This window comes from Electrona antarctica (assembly GCF_951216825.1).
Source record: "Electrona antarctica genome assembly, chromosome: 13".
Classification (NCBI taxonomy): Eukaryota; Metazoa; Chordata; class Actinopteri; order Myctophiformes; family Myctophidae; genus Electrona; species Electrona antarctica.
In genome coordinates this window covers 9410543-9427019 of record NC_136794.1, presented here as the reverse complement: position 1 = coordinate 9427019, position 16477 = coordinate 9410543, and the positions used below count along the sequence as shown (strand labels likewise).

At 41.4% G+C, this 16477-nt stretch overlaps 1 protein-coding gene across 2 annotated transcripts; it reads left to right on the top strand.

The window, feature by feature from the left end:
• The first annotated feature begins 183 nt into the window (after positions 1-183).
• Positions 184-16342, top strand: slain1a (SLAIN motif family, member 1a). Of its 2 annotated transcripts, XM_079518545.1 has the most exons (10): positions 184-382; positions 521-642; positions 7295-7431; positions 10031-10147; positions 11247-11372; positions 11963-12112; positions 12684-13013; positions 13860-14045; positions 14228-14552; positions 15454-16342. In XM_079518545.1, the coding sequence occupies exons 1-10, from the start codon at positions 194-196 to the stop codon at positions 15527-15529; spliced, it is 1758 nt and encodes a 585-aa protein (XP_079374671.1). In that variant the 5' UTR covers positions 184-193; the 3' UTR covers positions 15530-16342. The 2 variants fall into 2 exon arrangements, with proteins under 2 accessions (XP_079374671.1, XP_079374670.1); XM_079518544.1 differs by having other exon boundaries at positions 184-642.
• The last annotated feature ends 135 nt before the right edge of the window (positions 16343-16477 follow it).

The window sequence follows — 16477 nt, the reverse complement described above, 5'->3', positions numbered from 1 at the left end:
CGCTGCTATAGTCTGGCTGGCTGCACGCAGCATCCTTGGAGTGGGTGGGCTGACCCAGTCTTGTGCTCAAATCAGTGCGTGCGGAGGACAACAACGGGGGGAATCAAGACACTATACTGACTATATCTGAATTGAATTGGACCCTCTATGCAGGCCGTGTTGTTTGTCCTGCTCTCAATGTGCGTTTTAGCAAATGGAAGCCGAAGTGTTGAACCCCCAGATGATGGCAGACGTGAACGGTAACAATAAAATTGCCAACGCGGAGCTTGAGGTGATTAAGCTTCAAGAATTGGTCCGAAAACTGGAGAAGCAAAACGAACAATTGCGGACACGAGCGAACGCTGTAAACAATTGCACAAACGGCCCGCATCTACCAACATCAGTATGTCTGCACGGGAATACAGCGTGCTCAAATAATGGGAATCTATCTGGGATGTATGGCGTTTTAAGTCCAACACAATCGCATCCCTGTGCCCTTGGACCATACAGTTTAACGGAGGAGCCCTTTGCTTATTTTCAGCCGACCTCGTTATCGCCTGATGCTGTCGAGGACAGCGGCGGCGCCACTGGACTTACGGTTCTGGACCAGGTCGATGTTTTAGACATCAGCACCCTTCTTCCATTTGGAGAGCCTGAATGCTGGTAACCTAACCGCTGTTATTCTGTTTTATTGACCAAATTAACCATTATTGTTGCCAATTTCCATCCATACGTCAATCAACAACACATTTAAACAAATATTTGTCTTAAAACTGTAACCAATTATAGACGTGTGTGTGTGTGTGTGTGTGTGTGTGTGTGTGTGTGTGTGTGTGTGTGTGTGTGAGACTGTGTGTGTGTGACTGTGTGTGTGTGTGTGTGTGTGTGTGTGTTATACACAATCTTTTTTATTAGGCTGTATCTCTGGGTATACAGCCTACAACCAGCTGTGTGCAGTATGGATGTACACACACACACACACACACACACACACACACACACACACACACACACACACACACACACACACACACACACACACACACACAATCACACACACAGGCATCCATGCAGGCCCATGAGAGAAGCAAAAGGCTTAAAATATATTATCAAAAGAGCTGTGCATAAGGCACTGTGTGTAAACAGCCTTTTATTATTCACCAGCAATTATTATCAGCTTCAAGACAGTGACACGGATTAGAGACATGCAGACACCCTTCCAGTCTGCCACTCCACACACAGTTCAGATACTTGGTGGATTGTGTTTTAGCTCCTGGGCTTAACGGAAGCACAATATCTGCTGAGCGAGGTAGCTCTTCCTATACTAACATGCTGACTGGTGAATCTAGTGATGTGGAAAATGTAGCACACACTTCATGCAGCACAAATTGCAGCATTTATGGCATCCAACGTTTACACTTGGATGTATTGATATCTTCTCACTCCATTTAACAGAACTAATCGGCTCCAAGTCTTCTGTCTATGACCTAGTTGCCAACAGAGGTTAGTTCTTTGCACTCTTTGGCAGTCCTACACAGAAGTGACAACCCCTTTGGCCTGGTTTGGGATTCAGAATTTGTAAATGGATAGTAACGCATGTTGTCATGTTTGATAGTTCATTTAAAATGTGTTTCCTTCATTGTATTTTTTTTTTTTTTTAATATAACACACATTTGAACAAAAAGCTCCCAGTGGTTAGTCATTGGTTTGACTGGGAATAAGATAGCATTCCTTTTTTTTTTTTTAAAGGTTTATTTATTGATAATGCAGACATCATCATTATTCAAAACAATGAATTACAGAATCATGATTTCCTTTTTTTTTTTTAACAAGACAAGACAAACTCAAAAGAAAAAGACAAAAAACAGCAAAAAACAAACCCCCCCACCCACCCACCACCCCAACCCCAGAAAGGTAAACTACACAGCTCTCATTACTCTGTATTGTACACAACACCACTTGACAACAACTCGGATAAATAAATAAAAATAACAATATAAATAAAACAAAATCAACCCAGAGGAGATATTGACGGAAGAACCTCAAAGAACCCACCCCATATTTTTTCAAAAGTAGCAGGCTTTCTCCTTACATTGTACAGTATCTTTTCAGGAGTACAGTATGATGAAAGCTCATTCAGCCAGTGTCTCTGTGAAGGTGAGTTTTCAGATTTCCAATTAACCAAGATGACTTTCTTCGCAGCTGTACTGGCGAGTAACACAAAATACTCTTTATAATAACTTGTGTTGATCAACGTAACGTCACCCAGTAACCAAATTCTTGGATCAGGTGGTATTTCAACCTCTATGATATCAGAGACAGTAGACATGATGAACTTCCAGTAATCAATCAGAAGTGGGCAGCTCCATAACATATGCAATAGGCAGCCTTCTGTTATCTTACATCTTTGGCACATAGGGGAAATGCTCCTATCAATCTTGTGTAACCTGAGTGGGGTAAAGTAAGTCCTGTGAAAAATGTTAAACTGCATCTGTCTATGTTTGGTGGAAATCAGAACCCTCTGAGCCCTCTCTAAAATTATTTCCCAATCCACATCATCATAAGTGCATCCCAAGTCTGTCTCCCATTTATGTTTAATATTCAATGTATTGTAAATTGGTAAATTATTATTTAGAATACTATATATGGAGGAAGTTAATCCTTTAGTTGAGGTGATAAGACTACAAAACATGTGATCCTCCAGGGGGGATTTTACCGGAATATTCGGGAAATCTATAGATTTTGCTTGAATCCAATGTCTAATTTGAAGATATTTAAAGAGGTCATGGTTACGTAAATTAAATTTGGCTGACAGTTGTTGAAAACTTGATACTACATTGTTGCTGTATAAATCACCCACAGTCCTGATTCCATTATTAACCCATCTCTGCAATACTCCATCAGCTATGGGATAAGGAATATTAGGATTTTCCCATAATGGTGTCTTTCTCATTAGAGATGTGTCTATCCTTAATAATTTATGAGATTCCTGCCAAGCTTCAAAAGCGCTCAAGATAATAGGATTTTTCGTAAGCAAAGAGAGGTTCTTCCTTGCACCCAAAAAAGGTACGATTTTCAGGGGAGTTAGGCCCAGGTCTAGTTGTTCTATACGTAGCCACCTAACCTCACCAATCTCAGGGTGCAACCATATCCATAAAGGACGAAATTGCGAGGCCAAGTAATAACATCTAAAATTAGGGAGATTAAGGCCACCCTTATTGTAAGGGGCTTGGATCGTACTCAATTTGACCCGTGGTGTTTTGCTCTGCCATAAAAAGGAGGAAATAATTTTGTTAAGATCTTTAAAAAACCTTTTAGTTATAGAGAATGGGATGCATTGAAATAGATATATATATTTCGGTAACACTATCATCTTAACTGCATTCACTCTTCCGATTAGAGACAAAGGCAGATCAGCCCATCTTAAAGTGTCAGACTTAGTCTTCTCCATAAGGTTTAAGTAATTGTCTTTAATTACCTTATCCCGCTCTTCCCTGATATTAATTCCCAGATACTTGAACCCGCTAGGACACATTTTCAATGGATCGATCAGATCCCCTACATTCAGATCCTGTGTATTTAGAGGTAAGACCTCACTCTTAGTTAGGTTGATCTTATATCCTGATGCTGCACTATACTCCCGTAAACACTGGAACAGTGGAGGGACCGAGCCAGCCAAGTCAGTCAAGTAAATCAAAACATCATCTGCATATAAGGATATTTTGTGCTCCGTTGTACCAAATTTCACTCCAGAAATCTCACCATTAGCTCTAATTGCAAGGGCAAACGGCTCAATGGCGATTGAAAACAACATAGGAGAGACGCAGCATCCTTGCCTTACACCTCTAGAAAGCAAGAAGGCGTCCGACAAGAGCCCATTAGTGAGAATTTGAGCTTTTGGAGCAGTAAAAAATGTTTTAATATATTTTATGATTTTTTCTCCAAAGTTCATTTTTTCAAGAGTCTGAAACAGGAAGCTAGGTTCAATCCTATCAAACGCCTTTTCGGCATCCATAGATATTATTAATGTGGGCTCCTTTGTCCTCTGAGTAGTGTTTAATATATGAAATAATCGGCGTACATTATCTGACCCCTGTCTTTTTTTAATAAATCCCGTTTGGTCTGGATGGATTATTTTTGGTAAAACAAGTTCTAATCTGGTTGCAATCATTTTAGAAATAATTTTGTAATCTGCATTTAAAAGACTTAAAGGTCTATAGGAGCCACATTGTTGTCTGTCTTTCCCAGGTTTAGGCAATAATGTTATAGTTGCAAGTTCTAGAGTTGGGGGTAAAGCCTGACCATCCAATGCATCCTTAATCATATTTGTCAAAGGAGGCAGCAATTTGTCTGCAAATGATTTATAATATTCAATCGGAAAACCATCTGGTCCAGGGGCTTTATTATTTTGTAGAGAGTTCATAGCCAGGAGAACCTCCCCCTCAGTTACATCAGCATCCAAGCATTCTTTATCTTCTATATTGATCTGAGGGAGAGGTACGCCCTCCAAAAACTGCTCCGCAGCAACATTATTGTTGTTGTTATGATCAGATTTATATAATGTTTGATAAAAACGTTTAAATTCAGAGTTGATCTCTTTTGGACTAGTCAGAACTCCACCCCCCTCAGCAACAATAGAGTCAATGATCCTGTCTGTATCCTCCTTTTTAATCTGCCAAGCTAGAAGTTTTCCAGTTTTATTTCCATATTCATAATAGTGATAGTTGGTCCTGGCCAAAGCAGCCTCCGCCTTATTAGTGCACAAATTATTGTATTGAATCCGCTTAGCAGTCAAAGTGTTAAAAATATCCGTTCCATTGGTTTGAGAGTGTTGTTGTTCCAGCCCTTTTATCTCCTCTTCCAACTTCAATAGGATTTGTCTCTTTTCTTTTGTTTTGTGAGCACTATATGACAAAATATGTCCCCTCATGTACGCCTTTAGAGCCTCCCAAACATTGGCATGAGACGCAGAATTTACATTAGCCACAAGAAATTGTTCAATTTGGGAGTTCATAGAAGAAATGAACTGGGGATCCTTCAGCATAAATGATTTAAACCGCCATCGAGGTGAAGAGGGGCGCACAGACTCCATTTTCCAAGTTAATTTAACTGGGTTATGATCAGAAAGTGCAGCCGGTAAATAGGCACAGCTCGTTACCCTTGTAAGTATATTCCGCGGGGCTAGAAACATGTCTAAACGGGAATAACTTTTATGCATATTACTGTAGAAGGAATAGTCCCTCCCATTGGGGTTGAGGGAACGCCAAATGTCACACAGCCCTAACTCTGCCATGCCTTGGTTCAATACTAACGCCGCTCTGGATGATGTGAGTGTCCTAGGATGCGAGCGGTCAACTGCCGGAGAAAGCACTAGATTAAAGTCACCTCCAACAAGGCATCGGCCATTGATGGCCGCTAGTTTCAATAGAAGGTCATTAAAAAAGGCTGGGTCATCATGATTGGGACCATATAAGTTTACCAGAGTTACCCTGTTTGTGTTTAAAACACAATCTAAGAGCAAGAACCGTCCATTCCTATCTTTTTCCACTGAGATCAGCTTGAACATTACATTTTTGTTAATAAGTATGGCAACTCCCCGTGCACTGGATGTATAAGAAGAAAAAAAAACATGGCCGATCCAATCCCTCCTCAGCTTCATATGTTCCAGATCTGTAAGGTGGGTTTCCTGAATAAAGGCAACACTAGCGGATGATTTCTTTAAATAGGTAATTATTTTCTTCCTTTTAACTGGCGAATTAATTCCCTTTACATTCCAGGAAATGAAATTTAGTTCACTAGTCATTTAAAAGGGTTAAGAATATATTATCATGGGTAAAATAAGATAGCATTCCTGTTGTAGCTTATAAATTAGGGCCATAATTTCCTGAGGTGGTATAGGGCGGCTATTTGCATATCTTGTCTATGCTGTTTGTCTATGATCTGTATCTCTCTCTCAAGATGCGGGAAATGATGATTTGACAGCATGGCACAGACCCAGAAATCTATCTGAAAGAGTGCAGGCCACACTAGAGATGGATTTATTCACAGCCCTGGAGCCAAGAGCTTGGAAGGCTGGATATAGACTAAATGTAGAAACATGGGCCATGCGGCCACATTATCAGGGCACGGTCACCTTATAAAGACAGGAAATTGCTGCTGTCATTAAGGTCTCCAGTTTCACATTATTGGTTTGATCACTGCTGTGACCAGCAATAAAGAGGTAAGTACAAGGCACAGTGAGGCCCACAGCCTAAGTGTGTATAGACGTAAAAACCTCTCCCTTTTACACAGTGCCACGGTTTACCCCTGCTGTAAATTGGTCTTGCCTGTCCGGGTCATTGAACTGAGATTCATATATTACTGCTGTAAAACTCATTGCCACATCCCTCAAGGTCTCCGGCTGTTGTGTTGTTCTAATGGAGGCACAGTTCCATTAGTTATGCTTTAATAGCAGTTTGTGCTATAGTCTTGTCTGCCATTATTACATTTAATGCTAAACACTTTCAAAATGTCAGTTTACTTTTAGGCTAGCAGGATGGGGACTGCAAGCAAAACCTGCAAACGAAACGTACAAGAAAATAAAATAAGTTGAGTTCAGTCAGGTTCACTAAAAGGCACGGCCCCTAATTTTGACTCAGTGACCTGTACAGACCCTTTTACTGAATTCAAATTATTATTATTATTAATGTAAAGCACATTTAATTGCCTTATTGAAATGTGCTATACAAATACACTTATTATTTTAGCAATTTAGGACAGGTTACAGTATTAGATATAGTCCTACATGACGTAACATAAATGCTAGCATAAATGCTTAGTTATAAATTAAACTAAATGTGTGTGTGTGTGTGTGTGTGTGTGTGTGTGTGTGTGTGTGTGTGTGTGTGCGTGCGTGCGTGCGTGTGTACTGTATGGCTTAACATTCAGCCCTTCACATAACAGGTCACGGCTTTACCCTGAGATCATATACTGTAGTGAGTGTAATAGTATAAAGTAGCCTTGGGAACCAACTGTTCGCGAGCCGCGTGGCCCATAGGTCAGGTACCTATATCTCCTCCCGTTTCCTTACGATTTGGCAGCTTTATATATACTAAAGTATACCCCCTGGATATGACTGCCAAGTACAGAGGCATTGGGTGCCATGTTTATAGTGTTTTATTGGTATGACTCTGCTGGGGATTGTACCCTGACCTCACAGTCTCAGGGTGGAGTGGACCATTAAACCACAAGGCCACTGAGCTGGTCCCCGTGACAGGGACAGTACAGGCCAGTCAGATATATCTTGGAATAAATTGCAAGTGATGCTCTGTTCCAGGCTGTACGTGAGTCCCAAAGCCTTTCTACAAGGGGAGAGTGTCCTCAGCCCTCTCCAGTGGTGCAGGCGGGTACTGGACCACCCAGGGCCAGAGGTGGAACTGGCTAAGAGGACTCTCTGTCACAGATTGGACCAAGGTATGGTATCATGATGACAACCAGACTGCCTTTATCTGTGACTACATCTAGACTTCTGTCTTGCGGTTACTAACACATGATCATAATCTGTGACACACTTAGCACAATTGGTCTCCACATGATGCGATCATGCAACAGGATTTCCAGGGCACTTGCTGAACCCTGGGAGTTATTCTTTGCGCACAGCTGTATGAAAGCTAACAATTTAAAACACTTGCTTTTGAGACAAATCGTGATGTTGGAGAGACAATTTGTTTAATATATATAATTTATATATAATTTATAATATTATATAGTATGAGACAGAACTATGCCGAACTATGTTATTTAGGATGGCATCCCACAGTGTTAAAGCTACAGTCCACAAGTTGTATTATTCTCCCAATGGATTGATTGCCTTGACTTCAGACAAATGGTCACTTTCTCTTCCTTGTGAAGCAACTTCAACTCCTAAGATGTCCAGTTGTAACTTTTTAAAGGCATGTTATTATGTCAAGCACAAAATGGTCTCCATTCTAAAATTGTAAACTTAAATGTAGCAAAACGCCAACTGCTGCATGGTTTCCATCTAGAGTCTGTAGACCTTTCTTCCAATAACCAGCCTTTGAACCAGATTCATTCAGCTTGCAAAACCGTCTCCTCCACAGTGTATGCATGACTGTATGTGTCTTTGTGTCCATATCCATTTGACTGTTGAGGGATTTCAGAGATCAGCTATTCTTGTATCAATTATTCAGTGTGGGCCCTTCCCTTTCCTGAGTGTTTGTGAGTGTGTGTGTGTGTGTGTGTGTGTGTGTGTGTGTGTGTGTGTGTGTGTGTGTGTGTGTGTGTGTGTGTGTGTGTGTGTGTGTGTGTGTGTGTGTGTGTGTGTGTGTGTGTGTGTGTGTGTGTCGCACGCGCCTGTCTGTCTGTCTGCGTGCGTGTGTGTGTGTGTGTGATTCAGGGTCCTCTTCTTTTTTTACTAAAGATGGATTCATTGAAGGTTGGCTCTCCTCCCCAGGGTCATGAATACATCCTTGTTCCTTAGTCCCAGTAACTGTTGTTTATGTAACTAGCCGTGAATGCTAGTTTTATCCAGTAGTGGACTGGCTAATTGTGTTAAGAATGCCAAATGCTCTGCGCTCTCTCTCTCTCTCTCTCTCTCTCTCTCTCTCTCTCTCTCTCTGTCTGTCTCTGTCACTCTCTGCCTAACAATCCAGAATGGTAAACTGAAAAACTCAATGTTTTTAGCATACTGTATATTATTATATTATTATAGATATATACATATTTTCAGCACACATTCTTGAATATAATTCTAGGTTGTCTTCGCTCACTGTTATTTGGTATGACATAGAATAAATCAAAAACAGAAAAGAAATGTGATTGAGTAGAGTGTCTACTGTCTGAGCATAATGTTTAACATGTGACCTACCGTACATCCCAGAGCACACTACTATAGATCTCATTCGCCATTGGTTGGAAAGGAACGCTATCTAATTACATGCTCATTCCTCAACACCTGCTGATTATGAGATCCCCTCCAAAACAAGCTGTAACTTAACTGTTACAGTAAAGGCGTGCACCAGTCACACTAAAAGCTCACAATATGTTGCATCGTAACACCTATGCTCATTCATACAGTATGTGCTCATGTAAATAAGAGAGAGGAAATAGATTTGTGAATGGAAGGTGAGAGACTGACAAAACACCGAGAAACAGAGAGAAAGAGAGACAAGGTGACAGTGTTGTTTTGGCAGACATTCTTTATTTTAGTTTTAGTCATAGTCTCTTGAATAGTTTTCATTTAGTTTTAGTCACATTTTAGTGTTAGTCTAGTTTTAGTCGACTAAATATCACAAGATGTTCGACTAATTAGACTAAATCAACTGTAGATTTAGTCGACTAAAATGAATCTTGATGCCGTCGTAATGAGTGTTTTTACACTTGCTGAATGTGAGCTTGTAGATTGGCTATTTTCAGCATGCAACCAAGTGTAAAATGACTTATACTGGATCTCTTGTCCACTAGTCCCTTCCTAGCATTTTAGTCTAGTTTTTAATTGTTGACGAGATTGTCAATATTTTTTGTCATCGTAGCTTAGTTTTCATTTCATTTTTATTCCCTATTTTCGTCAGTGAAAAAAGGGTAGTCGAGGAACATTTTTCGTCTTAGTATTAGTCGACGAAATCAACACGGCAAGGTGAGTGTCTCATAATAACCAACATGTGCTTCCTCACCGTTGTCCTCATAATAACCAACATGTGCTTCCTCACCGTTGTCCTCATAATAACCAACATGTGCTTCCTCACCGTTGTCCTCATAATAACCAACATGTGCTTCCTCACCGTTGTCCTCATAATAACCAACATGTGCTTCCTCACCGTTGTCCTCATAATAACCAACATGTGCTTCCTCACCGTTGTCCTCATAATAACCAACATGTGCTTCCTCACCGTTGTCCTCATAATAACCAACATGTGCTTCCTCACCGTTGTCCTCATAATAACCAACATGTGCTTCCTCACCGTTGTCCTCATAATAACCAACATGTGCTTCCTCACCGTTGTCCTCATAATAACCAACATGTGCTTCCTCACCTTGTCTTTGTCCTTCCTAGTCAAGCGGTGGCGAGGTGTCCCCTCTGTACGTCCTTACAGCTGCATAGAGGGTCTGTCCACCCTCAGCTGTCCCGTCCTGCCTTATACTAAACCTGCTGCACTAACCGATTCCCCAGGTAACAAATGAATGCACACACACGCACCGGCGCAATCATATCTAACCACCACTAACCAAAAAAAAGGGGACTGCTAGAATTCCTCTACTGATCATAATTTGCACATTTGACAGGTGTTGCATGTAATAACCAAGAAGTTATTGAGCACATATAAAAATCAGTAGCTCAATATACTGCGAGTGACCTTGAGTGTCGTATTATATGTAGATCATCAGATATCTGAGGATTCTTGTCTTTGTAATGTAGTTTAAGCAATAAGACACTACTAATGTGCAATCATTACATGAGGAAAATGTGCTGCTGCTGTATTTTTTTCCACCGGTCTGTTCTTTGGAAAATGCAAGGTTTGCATACCTGATGCAATGCTTTATGCTACATGATGATGAAATGCAAAGAAGAAATGTACAGTATTGGAGATACTAATAATAACGTAGCATAACATAGCGTTTAATACGATTGCTCGTTAATGGCTTTATTTAATTTTACCTAATGATTTCCCAGAAGTATTTAGACAATTCGTATTTGACAGTTTTGAGTCCAATCTCATTATTTGCAGGTGTGAAATGACAGATGACAGACACTAGCTTAGAGTTAAGCTAAATCCTCAGTTTAGCTCGCATAGAGATGCAATTTTGCATAAACCGTTGGCTGAGGCCAAAAAAAGATGTTGTTGCATGTTGTATAAGATGTCGCACATATTGACCACATAAGAGAAATTATTTTTATCATCAAGAATTAATTTGTTAGCCTTTTAACTAGGCTAATTGTTTTTTGCAAAGCCATTTTGACATTCAGAAAATAAGTGATGTCTCATCATTTGAAAATCGGTCATTTTTGGCAACCGAAGTATAGATTAGACTTTATTCTGTGATTCAACCATACTGCAGAAATAGCAGATCTACAAGCTCACAACACATCCCAGTGTGATGCATTGTGAGCTTGTAGATCTGCCATGTAATTTCTGACGAATGTTCTGGGGTGCTAGGGTTCATGTGGTTAAAACGCTTCTCCCTTTCACTGTCTCTCTCTCTCTCTCTCTCTCTCTCTCTCTCTCTCTCTCTCTCTCTCTCTCTCTCTCTCTCTCTCTCTCTCCTCCCAGCTCCATTCCCTTCATCCAGTCAACCTTTACAACCTTTACAACCTTTACAGCAGACCCTCCCAGGAAGGGTCTGCTGCAGCCTAGCTGACAGAACTCCCACCTTCCTCTCCAGCGCCACACTCCACAGTAAGACTTCATGCTGATAATCTGTCTTCATGCTCTACTTTTCATCACTGCAGTTTCATCCAGTGTGTGTTACACAGAAATCTATTTTTAATATATGACTATGTAGTGCACATGTTGTCAGGTTCACACGTTTGTGAGAGTTCCTGGGTATGTGTAGAGATCTCCGCCTACTGTTAAACGGCATGGTGACATGATATCTAAATTCAATGCTAGACCTTCACCCACTGCTTTGAAAACCAAGCATGATGCCGCCCTCAATTGAAGGACCATCCTAAAGTTTTTGCTTCGCAATGCTGGTTTAATTGTTACCACCTAGCTCAAGGCCCTACCTTGAATTTACATGTCATCTCACCAGATGTTTTGTTAGGCAGAGATCTCCGAATGTCTGTCTTATGAGAGTGTGTGTACGTTTGCTGTGCTTATATCCCATCCACATGTACAGTTGAAGTGCAAATTCTCCTGCTTCTTGCCTTCTTGGCTAAATATACAATAGCTTGTTTTCGCAGTCAGGAAGATATGCAGGCCCGGTTACGGCTGATATGCCGCCTCAGGCGAGATCATTGTCTGACTGACTCTGCCTTTGTTTATAGATGCTGGTCGCAAACATGCAGCAATCAGCCCCCAGTCCTCCTTGGACAGTGAGCTGGGCGTGTCAGAGCTGGAGGATGACACCATCTCTATGGGTTACAAGCTGCAGGACATGACAGATGTCCAGGTCATGGCGCGTCTTCAGGAGGAAAGTGAGTCATGTGTCCCACTGTCCATTGTATTTTAGTTAATTATTTCTGTGCCGCTAGCTGTTAGCATAAATGTAGTTAACCCGTGCCACCATCAGCTTTAAGAGGAGGAGTCCCCTAGCTGGGGGGTACGCATATATACGGACATGGGAGAGAAATAATTAACATAGAACTAAAAATAACTAACTAAATAATGATGCATGAGCTGCTGCCGACGCCTTATTAAAACAATACAATAGGCTACAACGTTCTGAAGATCTGGAGACAGGGTGGCATTCTGTACATGCACTGGGAGCAAGCTGATTACACTGCTGGCAAGGAGGTAGTCGTTCACATCAAATGAAAGATTCACTGTTTGACCTTTGAATACTCGGGTTAGCTCACTTGGTTGTGATATCATTTGATGAGCTGGTCTGTAGTTTCCCTATAAATACAAGAACAAATAAATTTTTTGCTTTGTTTTCTGCTGTAGCAGAATATGTCTTGAGAGATTAGCATCTGTGAGGTTCAGGGTCCACTTGCCTGCCCCCAGTCCAACACATTGATCCAGTCCAATTGATTCCTCTTTCTTTAGGTCTCCGACAAGACTATGCCTCTACATCGACTACAGTCAGCCGCAGAAGCTCCAGCTTCTCCATACACTCCCTCAGGCGCAGTGAGATGGACCTGGAGGAGGAGGACGAGGATGACGAAGGGTATGACCAGCTCCCTCCCCCCCAGCCTCGGCTGTTCCGAACCGGGTCTATGCAGCGGGGCAGCCTGCCCCACTCCCACACCTTCAGTAGTATCAGAGACTGCAGACGTAGTCCCTCTACCCCCCAGTACCCCCTCAGTGGACTCTCCCAATACTCTGGCCCATCAAGTCTGACCACAGACATGCATGTAGGCTACAGGAACAGCACAGGTGAGCATGGAAGTTCATTAATTTATGTATTATTGTTGTTGTATTAACCCTCTTTTTTTCTTTTTGGGGTAGTTAGTTACCACAAATGTTTTAGATTGTTGCAACCCAATTATTTTATGAGGAATTCACTATTCCCACTGCACAGCATAAAGCGTCTCCGTAAGCCAGGCCATCAGTTACACTCATTTGAGATGCCTCTGCTCTGACCAGATGGGTTCAGTTTGTGCCAAGACGGATTAAAGTAGGACCCCTTGATGATAGGATGAGAATGGTGTCCTTGGGTAGGGTTGTAATTCTGATTTAAACTATCCCTCCACTGGTTTAATTGAAAGTTAGGGCACGTTTATGGTTATTACCTTTTCTTTGTACCATTGTTATTTTATGCTAAGTGAGGAGGATAGAAAGTCTCATTTATTTTATGGGACATCATAAATAAAGTTAACAAGCTGATTGATTATCGTTTTTTATTATGTCATGAAAGCATGACATGGATGTTTTTATGAAAGCATTAAAAAAAAGAAACGCTTGATGAAAACCAGCAATTGATTTGGTTCATAAAGTGTAATCTCCTGTTATATTGGTTAACTGAGTGTATTATAGTTATTAAATATGACTATATCGTATTCATGTAATTAAGGTCATGGAATGAACACACTGCCTGTCAGCACAAAAACACATCCCTTGTGAAAGTTTCCAAGAAGCTGTGGGCAATGACATATTTTATACTCACCATGCAAAACAAATGTTCTGTACACTTTGTCTCATAATGTCTGAAAAGCTGAAAATGTCTGAATTATGTAGTGTCTAAAAAAATGCTTGGTCTGCTTTGTTGGTACGGTTGCATAGACAAGCTTCGCAGAAGCATGCCCAACCTGCTCCGAGCTCCCAGCATGCCTAGTGTCCTCAGTATTCCAAGCCTGGCTTCCCCTGTCAACCCCTCCCATGGTCCCTCTTCCTTGCCAATGATGTCCTCCCTCCGGAACAGCCAGAGTTTTGACTCGTCCAATGGGCTTGCACGACTCCAGTCGTCTAGTAAGACATACCCTCCTCCGTATGCAGAAATAAATCCTTCAAAAAAACACATTTTGTCCTGCATGCTAATAAGGCTATTCTACCCAGAAAAGTACATTTCAACAACATTTGAGCGTGTTACTTGCAAAGAAGTTACTGACGCAAGAGCCTTAATCTTGCTTTTGCTTTGTCCTGTGTTCCAGTTCCTTCCCCAGGCCAACTCAGTCAACGGGTCCAGAGTGTGGGAAACTTCCCTACCACGCCTCGGCACCCTCTGAAAGCCACCGCCTACGTCAGCCCGACAGTCCAGCAGGGTCCCCCCGCCACCACTCTTTCCTCCTCTGTCAGTCTACACTCTATCCCCTGCAACGGATCCCTGCCCCAACCCCTTAAACCTAGCAGTACCTCTGTACCGCAACCTCTAAAAAACGTCTCCACCCAATCTGCTGCTCCTCGCAGTTCCCTACCTCGCCCGGCTTCTTTCAGTGGGACGCCGCGTCCCAGTAAAATCGCCCAGCCCACACGCAGGTAAGCCATTAGAATGATTCAATTCAAGATTTCTTCAGTGTTACATTTTGTATTATGGGTACATTTGGGATGTATATATTGGGGGAAATTTATTGCAAGAAAGAACTAATGCTTCTGGTGTATAGGGACCTTAAGAAATCTAGAATCCCCACTAGAAGCCCTTAGTGTCTGTGTTGCTCCCTACTCCCAGCTGGAAATTGGCTGATGCTGTTGTTCATTGGGCTATATAGCTTGAGGAACCGGATATAACCTGGCGCCACTTCTCCATTGAACTCAAGAAACAAGTTCTATTTGGTTTTGAATGCTGTGCTAGGGCTTGATATAAGAACTGCAGAGGGCATGGAAAATCCCTGGCCACTCATTTCAATTAAAGTTGCTCACCCAGCACATACTCCCCTGGAAGTATCTCTTTTTGAGGTCATAGAGCATGCGCTTTAGCGTCCTTTGTGTGTCTTACGACTTACGGCAAGCTTGCCGTACCAGAGTTGGGCAATTTTTGCCTCAACTTCTGCCTCAACCAGCCCTCCCAGTTCTGGGGTCTTGGTGGTGCTACAGCAATAGGGTCACCAAAATCATTTAGGGTTCTTCCTGGATTTTATGAGATCTCTTGTGTTGAGATATTGTTATTTTGGCCTGAGGGTGGTGCTAGACGATGATACGTCATGGGGTCACTCAAATATTTAGGGGTCATCTTCCCAGGAACATCAATACACTCCATCCGCCCATTAGATGTAGGGGAAAAAAGAGCAGCTAGGTGGCAAAAATGGTCATTGTCCAATGTAAAATTATGTTTTAACATACACAAGGATATTTGTTAAGTTTAGAGCTTACTTAATCTGATTCCATTTGTAAGGCTTGAGAAACAATATTATAACTAACTACCAAACCTGTCTCTTCACAGTTTAATGCCTCCCCCAAAGAGCCTGGCTGCCCTGAGTGCCCTGAGGGATGGCAGCTGGAAAGATGGCTGCTACTGAACCAAGTGTGAGGTGAAGACCGAGAGGTGTACAGGGTAAAGCTGCATGGGGCGCCGACTGAAGCTAAAGCTTCCTGTTTGGAGGCCTCGTTCCTAAGGCTGAGACCCAACGGAGGGTGACTGTTAACGTTTGGGAAGCACTGTTTATCACAGAGGACTAGAGACAAGCAGCAAGGGTCCAGCAGGCTGGATCTGTAGCGTACTACCTTCAGAAACACAAAACCGATGCATTTCTAAATTGACCTGGCAATATGCTGATAATCAATTATTTGATATGCACTGGATTCTGATATGTGCTTTTTTGATTTGGCATTGTGGTTAGTTTATATTATTTCATTCAGTAGAATGGAAAACCAGCTCCTGCTGAAAGATTATAATTAGGCTATGCGTTTATACAAGTCCAAGCTTATCATGATTTTCTATTATATAATGTCACCTTTATTCTGTTCTGTCAGTTAAGATCGCTGTGTCAAATGAGAAGCTGAGATTGAAGTTGGAAGTTTTGTTACATTTTGTGCCTGTTATAAAAGTGGTGGAATTCATGTCAGTTATATTTATTGTTTTGGAACTTCAGCACTTTTTTATCAGCATTATATTTAACACTCAAAATGAAAGGTCTGCTTTGTTTGTTTATTAAGTAAAATAATGACATTTAGTAACGTAAAACGTAACTATACACATGTTTTGGCTAGTTTCTTGTCATTACTGTTTACAAGACAGCCAATATTTTATTAATGTTCTTTAATAAACATTAGTGCTGCAATGATATTGCACATACAACTCTGATGCTTTTCATGGATGACAATAAATTAAAGAAGAAGTGCATTTTTGAAGTAAATAAAAGGGTTTTCCAAATATTTCTCTCCATCTCAACATCTTTCTGTGGCATAAAATACAGATTTTTACATTATTTTCACAATGCCGTATCAGTGAAGATTTGTGTACCCGG

What these genes read in the sequence shown, in the direction of transcription:
- slain1a (XM_079518544.1), top strand. Translation starts at nt 194, where the DNA reads ATGGAAGCCGAAGTGTTGAACCCCCAGATGATGGCAGACGTGAACGGT. An exon ending in CTGTCACAGATTGGACCAAG is followed by an intron (nt 7,432 to 10,030) that starts GTATGGTATCAT and finishes TGTCCTTCCTAG; the next exon opens with TCAAGCGGTGGCGAGGTGTC. An exon ending in GGCGCGTCTTCAGGAGGAAA is followed by an intron (nt 12,113 to 12,683) that starts GTGAGTCATGTG and finishes CTCTTTCTTTAG; the next exon opens with GTCTCCGACAAGACTATGCC.